Here is a 10,718-nt window from a genome sequence, read left to right as displayed (position 1 = left end):
CAGGTAATGCAGACATCTTTCTTCTGTTCTTGTTTACAAATTTAGTTATGGCAGTGTGTAGAATTAGCAATACCTGTCTGATTTAATTGTAACAAATGGGGCTAATACAGAGCAATGATTGATCAAATCTGTGCTGTGACAGCAGTGTAAATATGGAATACTTAGACTGATTTCCAGGTGGTATAGCTGCACATTTGTTTTGAGTGTAGAGGTAGCTGTAGGAGGTGATTTTCTTAAACTCTGAGATGTTAAGTACAGGTAATTTTGTCACTTTTCTTTTTCCGTTATTAGTTTTATATTAAGTCTTAAAAAGCAAGATTCTTTCTTCTGCATATGGGCACTGAATATGTCAGTTTGGGTAAAGGCTGGGTGTTTGCCTTAGTGACCTTTTTTGATGTTCTTTCTGCCTCTGCTATACCTTTGCAACAGAGCTAATTATTAATATACTATCAAAATAACTATGCCTTTCATCTTTCAGTCATAAAAAAGGTTTACTGACTATGAAGTTGCAGAATAAATTAATAATCTGTTGGATTACAAATGCCATAGAGTTATTACTCTTCTTTCTCTAATAAATGTTTGGTTGTTTTTCAGGCATGTTTTCCAGGGAAAAAGTGAAAGAAGTTGAGTTAAATAATTTCAGATCAGCTGACATTACAGGATAGAAAAGTAGACTGTCAGACTTAATCTCAATATACATTTTCTTACCTCAGCTGTTTCCTCAAGTTTCCTCTGGAATGATGTGGAACAATTAATATAAGAGGGAATTAAAAAAACCCAAAAATAAACCAAATAAAAAACCAAACAAAAAAACACCCCAAAAACTAAAAAACCAAACCAAGCAAAAAAACCCCCAACATCAAGCTGATGAGCCCTTTCATTCCTCTTTTTTTCCCCCTGCTCTAGTAGAGTAGAGATCTGACTCAGTGATGGAAGGTTAGCTGTCAATTCAAGCAGTTCTCTTTTTGCAAGATATACAAATTGCTCTTGTGGAAACAAAGTATGGAGCAGGATTATTTCTCAATTGTTTATTTTACTTCTGGAAAATCCCTGAAAACTTCCAAATACATATTTGTTCACAAATACAGTCCCATTGACTTAAGCCTAATGGCAGGTGGGAAGTTAAACACAAAGCATTAGAATTCAAAGGGTTAGAGCCTTATGCTATGTTACCATTTGATGGGATGTTGTAAAGAGCTTAAGGTTGTTTATAACATCGCAATCAGAAACAGGTTCTGTTAACAGAAAAAAGCACAGCAATCTCCTTCAGAGACCGCAAAAGCGGCGTGAATATACTAATGATTGCATCTTTATCTCATCTGAGAAATTTGTGTGGTTTTAATTTTACAGCAGAAGCTTATTCAGCTGTGGGAGGAGGACAGGCAAAAGGTGTTTCACCAGCCCCTCAGCTCAGTGACTGGCAGTTGGCAAACCCTTCTTTGCCTCCTGGGTTGAAAAAGCCTAATGGCATCATGGATGCTGAGCAGTTCCACAGGCATTTGCAGCTGAGAAGGAAGCGGTCCATTCTGTTTCCCAGTGGAGTTAAGATCTGCCCTGATGAATCTGTTGAGCAGGCTATTGCCAACCATCTGAAGTATTTCAGGCTCAGAGGTAAGTACATCCCGTGAGTAATTGATAAAGAATATTCACTTATTAAAATAGTTCAAGCTTTTAAACATAATAAATACCAGGCCAGAAGAAATACATTTTTTAGTGAAACTTTTCTGTGATAATCTTGCTTATGAGAGCTGTTCTGGGCTAAAACCCCAGCACTGTCTGTCTACACTCCTATATCATAAGAACTCTTACTCCCTGAAACCACACTGTTTACTAAAATAATCCATTCTCAGACCAATTTGAATACTAAGGAAAATAGATGCTATATATGGAGTAGCTAAATAAAAGAGTTTGTTTGGTTAATTTAGTGTTCTTAAAGTGCCAGAAGAATTCATTGAGTGGTCAGTCAGAAAAGTCAAGTCTGAGACGATGGCACTTCAGTGTACACTACACTTCAGTGTACAAGATCTGTGTGTTGGGCTGCAGTATAATGAATAGACAAGCAGCCTTTCTTTTACGATGTGAAATTGGTGTGGCAGAGCTTTCTCTGAAGAGGTGCAATATTCCCACTAGCATCTTCTTTCATTTGATGAAATATTACAGGAACATGGTGTGTTTCAAACCCTTCTGTCTGAGTGCATTGGAATGGGGCATCACAGTCATGCAGCACTTTCTGCTCTTTGTGTCTTTATGTTGTAGCATTCAAACAATTTGTAGTCATTTTAATGTGTCTGTACAAAATTGGCAAAATCACAGAGCTGCTGTCAGAAGAGAAGGAAAGGTGTTCAGAGACTCATGTTTGATGAGATTTGATTGCCTATACATAAACACTCACTGGTGACAGTTAATTTACTTAGACAAGAGAAAAACAATGACAACCAGGAGTTGCTTAGTATTTGCATTAAAGTAAACATAAACAATGCATTTGGAGACGAAATTGAAATTATATGGGGTTTTACAGCCTCATTCAAATATGAATTGTGCCCAGCTTGCAAGGGATGTTGACACTGATGATGATGCTGATGGTGTGACAGGCTTTGCCAGTTTCTTATTTCCAGCCAAGAGGACTCAACTGTTCTTTTTGTTCTGAATGAATCCATACATATTTTAATACTGCTTTAACTGCAGTTAGCTCTCAGTTATCTGTGGTAGGGCTACATTAGGGCAATAACAACTAAGCAAAGGCGTGAGTGATAATAAAGAAGAAAGAAATCTGGAAATTAGGTTGCAAAAGTATCTTTAGGTCTTAATAATCCTAGGCTGAATAAAAAATCCACCTAGTCCATCTGTTTCTTTACTAGGATTTAACAGCTTTCACAGTCCACCAGGTTTTCTTGAGTAGAGGCTGTAATTACCATTAATGCTTGTAAGTTAAAACTTTTGGAAAAGATCTCTGGAAGTAGAAGAGGTGACTTTAATTCGCAGCAAGCCACATAAGGTCTGGTTTAAGCAACTTGTCATCTTCATTCTGTTAGCTCCAGGAATGCTGGGTGGTGTCTAATGAGGTCCTGAGTAGGCGCCTGAGGTCAAGAGAGTCCACGTGCTGAGTATTGGGTTTGTGTGGCAAAATTTTGGTAGCAGGGGGCTACAAGAGTGACTTCTCTGAGGAGCTGCCAGATGCTTCCCCTGTATCAACAGAGCCAAAAACAACCAGCTCTGCTGGTCAAGGCCAATCCCATCAGCAACTGTGGTAGCACCTCTAGGGGAATATAATTGAGAAGGAAGAAGTTGCACAGCAGAAATTGCAGTTGAAAGAGAAGAGTGAAAATATAAGACAGAAACAGCTTTTCAGACACCAAAGTCAGTGAAGGAGGAGGAGGAGGAGGTGCAGGTGCCAGAGCAGGGATTCCCCTGCAGCCTGTGGTGCAGAACATGGTGGTAAATGGCACTGCAGAACCCCACCTGCAGCCTGTGCCAGAGCAGGCAGATGCCCAGAGGAAGCTGGGACCCCATGGGAAGCCCACACTGGAGCAGGCTTTGGGCAGGATGTGTGGCCCCATGGAGAGAGGAGCCTGCACTGGAGCAGGTCTGCTGGCAGGACTTGTGACCCCATGGGAGTCTGTTCCTGAAGGACTTGCACCCTCTGGAAGGAACCCACCCTGGAACAGCCTGTGAAGAGCTTCAGCCTGTGGAAAGGACTTACACTGGAGAAGTTAGCAAAGAACTGTTTCCCATGGGGGAGGCCTCACACTGGAGCAGGGGAAGAGTGTGAGGAGTCCTCCCTCTGAGGGGGAAGTAGTGACAGAGACTGCGGTGATGAACTGACCACAGTCCCACTCCCCCATCCCCCTGCACCACTGCAGGTGAGGAGTTAAAGAAAACCAGGAGTGAAGTTAGGCCTGGGAAAAAGGGAGGGATGAGGGGAAGATGTTTCATAATTTGGTTCCATTTCTCATTGTCCTGCTCACATTTCATTGGTAATAAATTCAAGGAATGTCCCCAAGCAGGGCATCTTGACAGAACCTGGTGAATGTTCTCTTGCTGTCCTTATCTCAACCTGAGCCTTTTGTTACATTTTCTCTCCTTTGTCCAGGTGTAGAGTGATAGAGCAGGTTTGGTGGGCACCTTGTATCTGAATTCAGTGTTACTGATTTCTATGCAAAATTTTTAGTAGCCATCTGGATAGCCACAGTCCATTGTCAACAAAATAATCGTAGGAAAAAGTGTGGTCACTGTTTAACACTCAGAGACCAGCTACTATGAGAAAACAACTGACCCCAGAAGGGAATAAATATAAATATACACAGAATCTGCTGATTTTTTTAATCTCAGTGTGTATTTTTAGAATATTTTTTTATTATTATTCTGTATATGTTGAATTAAGAAATTATTTCAGTATCACTATATGACTTTTCTGGAAAGGATAGTTCTAATACAGTCTACTCTTGGTTTTGCTTTACTGCCAGCAATACCATGCCATACTGGTTTGGAAGGAAAGGTTGATTGCTACTGTGATGTAAGAGCTTGTTAGAAAATAAGAAAATATTTGCATGTGCTGATTATCCAGATTGTTTGTTCTGTCTGTGTCTACCTTAGAAGGAAACAGGTGGCAATGTAATTATCTGTCTGTAGCTCCTATAGCTTTATTTACTTTTGCTAGCTGGCAAAAGCCTCTCTAAGTGTCAGAGACTGACAGATGAACATTCCTGTCTCAGGTTTAAGGAAGTGCTTCTGTCATATTGCTGTAGGCTTAACAGCATACAGCTTTCTTTTTTCTGACTACAACATCTGGATTTTTTGGGCCTTAAAAAGATGCAAGTTATAGCATGTGATAAATATTTAATAAACCATTAAAAAAATTGAAACACAACAAAATACAGGGACCTGGAGAAAAATCAGTACTTTCTAAACCAGCAGTATTGACCTTCAACATATGAAAATCTAACTAATGGTGTGATTATTGGTGGTTGTTTTATTACTGTGGTATTCAGAGGCACCAGCCTGGAACCAGGGGGTCTGTACTTCTTTTTCTACACCTGCAGTCTAGAAGACAAATTTCTGAAGTGCTGCTTTATTTCTGCAGTCAATCACATGCAGAACAGAGTTTTGCAGCAGCAGATAATGCTATTTTCACTCTTTTGAGATGATTCCTGGATTATGATTGTCTTTGTACTGCCCTGTATCTCTTGTAGCTGTGTATGGAGGCTGCTGCTGTTAGCTGACTTTCTATTTAATTTTTTTGTAATATGGGGATGGAAATCAGTCATAGAAGTTTTCAGACTCGATACTGTAGGCCTATGGGCTGGTTCTTAGAGTGCATTTAACTGATGTCCTTTTAAATGCTGTAGTGTTATGGCTGCTGATGGAAGAGTCATTCAAATGTAATGGTTCAATGCTAGACTGTTGTGACAAATACAAAGTGTGTCCAACAGGCAGCTGGAGATTCTACAAAAAAAAAAAAGTTGTGGAAACTAATAGTGAGATTTCAAACAGTGAGTGGGCTGTACATTTTAATGTCTGGTAGGATGTTCTTTACTGCTGACAGGGAAATGGTAGCCTGAGCCATAGATAAATAAAATTTATTATATTAAAAACAGACACGCCCACTCAGACCAAGTCTCTTGTGACCAGTCACCTTATGTGCCCAGTTCTGTGAATCTGTCCCTTCTCTGTTGTGTAAATTGTTGGTAGAGGATTGTAGTAGGCTTAGAAGTTGAATTAGCATGTAGAACAGAAACAATATGAGGATTACAAGGTTGGTAAACAGTAAAAGCCATGCTATCTCATGCCTCTTAATTGGGCTGCTGGATTTTGTCACCATGGCTCAGGGTAATATGCTTCTTTGCCACCTCTGAGATGTAATTACTCTGGTGGCTACCTTTCCTAAATTGTCTTGACAATTTATTCCTATTGTGACCCTCAGTCTTAAACTATTCACTGGATGCTTGTGAGTATTTTTTATTTTTTTAAAATTTTTTAAACTTTTTTTTTTTTGTGAGCACTGATCTTCTTTTCACAGGAGTAGATCAGATAGTCTCTCTGCCAGAACTGTTCTTGTCAGCCACAGCTTCAGATAAAGCTGAACATCTAAGGATAGCTTTTAAAGATACTGACCAAACAAGGAAATAGATTATATTGCAGTGGGCCGTAGCTGATGAGACACATGGACATTTTTGAACTTCAGAAAGAATTCCTGTTTCTCAGGAATTAAATTCTATGCATGAATGTAATCCCTAGGTTGGGCATAGCACTGTCTGCTCATTTTCCCCTTTCTTTGGTCCCCTCAAATCTGTTTACTGAAGTATTAGAAATAATTATGTTATTTTCTGCACATGAAAGTAGTTAAGAGTAAAGTTTCAATTTGATACTGAAATGGTAATGTTACAAGTTATTCAGATCTTGCTGATAATGATGAAAGCAAAGAGCCAAAAGTTGTGAGAAGTAAGTACCTGGCTAAAAAGCATATATTAAATAAAGAATCTAGCTGAGTGAGCCATTTTTCCCTGCCTCCCCTGCATCCCTGGCACACATTACATATACCTCATACTCAGTAATACATTTCTGAAGTCTATTTGTAGAAGGTCTGTCTCCCTCTATGTTTGAATTTTTAGGTACCAGCATATGCTCTGAGAATCTTGACTTTTCCCATGAAGGACATTCATTAGTTTTTACTGAAATATTATTGGAGAGAATAATTTATGTGCTGGAGTTTAATATGTGAGTGTTCAAAAGTATTTCATGTGAATTAGCTAATTCATATTCAAGCCTTTTCTCAATTTAAACCCCTTGTTTGTTTTATATATCGTTTGAGGGTTGCTGTATGCAGGCCATACACAACAGCATTGCAGCAACAGATGAGTGATTTCTCTGCATGTGTGTATTAAATTAACAAATGGTAACAAAGGCTTTGCAGCAATGACCTCTTAGGAGGAGGTCACTGCAACTGTAGTCTTTATCAAACCCTTCTGCAATTAAGCTGTTCAGTTGTGCAGAAATTGTTAGAGAGGACGAGGAGTTGGTTTCACGTTGCCTCAAAATAGATTATTCAGCCTGATTCAGTGCTCCTAGCCACCACAGACGATTCAACTGTTAAGAAGCACTAATGAGATTTAATTGGGATTAAACTCCAGCACTGCCCACTCTACACAAATGACCAGAAAGCCACCCTACCCCCTACAGGGTGCTAGTGCTGTCATGTGGTGCCCTTTCTGTTAACCTCAGAAATCCCTGAGCACAGAGTGTAATAGGCTAATTGTCTCTCGTTTCAGAGACAAATGCATCCCCAGTGGTACAGCTTGAGCTCACAAGGATGCTGTATCCTACCCAGGTGCCAGACTGGAGAATTTCAGAGCAAGAGAAAAGTCATCTAATCACACCACAGGTCTAAGCTGAGGTTTTGAAAACAGTGACAATGCCTTTAGGAAAGAAAGCTTCAAATAAACTTTTTTTCACTTGTTTCTGCAGATTAGTAGGACTGAAAAGAGCTTGTGTCTGCCTATGAGGAATTTTTTTGGATTGAAACACAACTATCTTAAGCTTTTCAGGATATTGACTATTAGTTTTGAGTATTACTTGAGCATAGATGCTGCATTTGTAGTAGATAAGCTCTCAAGGGCTGGACTTTTCTACTTTTGAAGCAGTTATGCTGATAGACAGTTCCCATTGTCTTATGACATGTCTGGCTTTCTGAAGCAGCCTTTGAAACCTGATATGACCCTTAAAGGTTAAGACATTGCTTACTTCAAGTGCCTGTGACACTTGGCTCAATGGAAGCTTGAACATGGACCAAATGTGCTGATCTTTTAATTTTTTCCTAGCTCCTCTTCCATGTTGAAAATGATTATATCAGTGATTCGTTAAGTGACTTTTCAGGATGGAGTACATGGAAAATGTAATATATAATGCGAAATATACTGGAGACAAACTGCAGACCAAGCTGTGTGATTTGCATTCTTGGTTTGAATTTTGGTTTATTGTGCCAGTCAGTTACATGTCTTCAGCATAACTATTTCTTTTCCTGTAGTCAGCTGGACCTGATCACATCTCTTGTAGCAGGGAGCTTCTCTTCTCATAAGCCTTCATTTTTTTTTTTAACATTTGAATTCTTTGGAGGAAAACTGCAAGGTAGCCAAAAGATCAACTAACTTAAAAATACAAGTTATTTATTTCTGCAGCCATGGGATGAAGGAAACAGTTTTCCAGGGGAGCTTACCTTCCCACTCCCGTGTAGCTTCAAGACTCTTAGCTCACTGCCTTAAAAGATTGATCTCGATTTTATGATGCTTTTAATCAGTATTGTTTGCTGGGGATTTAGAGGCCTCATCACAAATCCTGTCCTCCAGGGCCTGGTACACATATCTGTAGCAGGCTAGTGAAAGTTTGGTGTGAGATCCACACGTGAAGAGCAGCTCTTTGCACATGGCCCAAGGGCTGAGCTGCTCTTCAGGTGGTGGTGGCTGTGCTGCTGGGTCTGCTCAGCAGTTTTTCTTCCTGCTGGCAGGGCTGCCTGCTTTTTGTTTTTTAAGAATTTTGTAGCTAGTCTTCATAAACTAAATCCTGGTGTGGAAAAGGAGGTTCACATATTTTTATATAACATTTTAAAAGTTTAATAGAAAGACAATTAGGAGGTATAAATAAAGTAAAATATACAAATACGGCCGGGTGCCTCAGCATTCAGCCGAGGCTACCCCTTACTGACAAAGGATTGTCCCTTAAAAACAGAACCCTACTACATATTCATAAATTCTCATACATAATTCAAATATTCCTCTTAAGTTTTAGATGTTTCTTTGTTTAGTCCCAACTCGCCCCCTCCCCAGTAGATCAATCTTTTTGGCTCCACCGAGTTTCACATTTCCTGATAACAGAGGTGCAGAAAAAAAGAAATAACAGAGGTGCAAAATAAAAGAGCTCTGGTCACTGCTGTCCTCATCTGGATAAGATAATCTAAGAATGCAGGGGGGTCTCTAACCATCTTTTTCAGTCTTTGGGTTCTACAAACAAAAGTAGTTTTTGCTTTAATACTATGCCATAGCTCAACATATATATGTATTATACCACTATTTCTAAGTTTCATCAATAACAGAAATAGAAGGAACTATATCAAATACAACAAAGTTTTCTAACCTTATACATATAACATTCACTTTAATATTTGCGAAAAGCCAATAATATAATATGTTTCTAAAACACTGGAAAGATCATAATGCAAAACGAGCTCAGCAGCTTCAATTATAACTCTGAATTATTTGGCTCCTGGCAATTTATTATAAGCTCTCATGCAGCAATTTTTTCCCCATTCTCAATCTCCTTTAAATGTTTAAATATAAAACTCAGAGTTGGATTTCTAGTTGAAAAACTCAGTGGTAAACTTTTTGGTCCCCCCTGACTCTCATTTTGTTTAACTTTCTGTTTATATTTGAAGGAGTTGCCATTTTAAATCTTAGTCAAAAGCTGCTTTTAGTTTTTTGTCAGCATATCTAGGTAATGTATTTGACACAGACTGGCAAGTTTCTGGAAGGACAGAAAGGAAAGATAGTGAATTATTTTAAACAGTAAGTTATAGTTATTACTTGAAGCTTCCAGTCAAGTTCTGTTTAACGTTGGTTTTGTACCTCCAACTTTTGTCTACAGTCTCAGAATGTTTAAAATCTAGTTAATGAAAAACATGTTTTTCTTAATGGGACTTGTCAAGAATTTGAGAAACTTTGAAAACCTGCCTCACCTACAGATAGGTGAACACCCATCAGAGTGGGCTCCACCTTCAAGTTAAAAAGAAGGTCGATGATACTTATTAGCCAACTTGAGTGCACTGTGAGGGTGGGGTCTTTTCCGTTCCCTGGTGGCCATGTCAAGTCTAGATAAGAATTGGCTCCCTTTTTGACATTCCTGAAGGAGACATGCAAGATGGAATTGTGCTCGTCTCTTTTTTAACATGTCTGTGAATTGAACCATACTGAATATATTGTGTTGTTCTCTCTCTGTGCTTGAAATGGCAACTCTCTTCTAACTGTAAAACAATGAAAATATTTATAAGAAAGAAAGAGAGCAATTTCAGTCTTTCTTAGCCAGTCCATGAATTTACTGTTGAGCATCCTGTGGTAGAGCACATCTGAGGATGGTTCTTTTGTTGAGCCCTTACAGCCTGGATTTGTTGTTCTGCTATGAACTGTTGTTTATAGTTCCCTGCTATATAAACTGGCCAGTTGGAATAAACAGGGCAGTGACAAGACTGGACTGTGTGTCAACGAGGTTGCAGGGTGATTGTGTTGGCAAGCAGCTCACCAAGGCTTCCTGTCAAGGCTAACAGAGATGTTCAAAAGGCAGTTGTGGTAGGTGTTTGCTTGGAGTTTTTAATCCCTCCTGATGTGTCAGAATGAACACACTCTGACTGTGTGGAAGGAAGAGAATACGGAAGGAAATTGCACTTTATTGTCCAACTTGTTGCTCACCTCAGTGGAAACAGCTGGAGAAGACAAAATGTGACTCTTTATCCACATCTAATTTCTTCCTTTTGCAGAATACATGGCTGTGTTGACAGCTTAGGTCTAATTAATGGGCTTGGAGCCCACAGATGGTGCAAAGCCTTTGGTACTGGAATTCAGTGGGGTGTCTAATTCCAAATGAAAGGACACACAGAAAATCCTTAATCTATTGGGAGCCGATTGGAACAACTGTTTATATGGGAGCAGCTTGTATTCAGGCAAGACACTGTCTCATCA

The 10,718-nt window shown here is 39.3% G+C and overlaps 1 protein-coding gene across 1 annotated transcript in view; it reads left to right on the top strand.

Annotated features, from left to right (window-relative positions):
* Positions 1-1,117: 1,117 nt before the first annotated feature.
* The window catches only part of IMPG2 (interphotoreceptor matrix proteoglycan 2), a 54,189-nt gene continuing 44,588 nt past the window's right edge, over positions 1,118-10,718 (top strand). Inside the window, exon 1 of the mRNA XM_033517816.1 lies at positions 1,118-1,611. Coding sequence (XP_033373707.1) covers positions 1,299-1,611 — 313 coding nt within the window. The 5' untranslated portion in view covers positions 1,118-1,298. The remainder of the gene's footprint in view (positions 1,612-10,718) is intronic.

Source organism: Parus major, chromosome 1, assembly GCF_001522545.3.
Source record: "Parus major isolate Abel chromosome 1, Parus_major1.1, whole genome shotgun sequence".
Lineage (NCBI taxonomy): Eukaryota > Metazoa > Chordata > Aves > Passeriformes > Paridae > Parus > Parus major.
The sequence above is the reverse complement of the archived record's forward strand: the minus strand, read 5'-3'. Positions and strand labels throughout refer to the sequence as shown.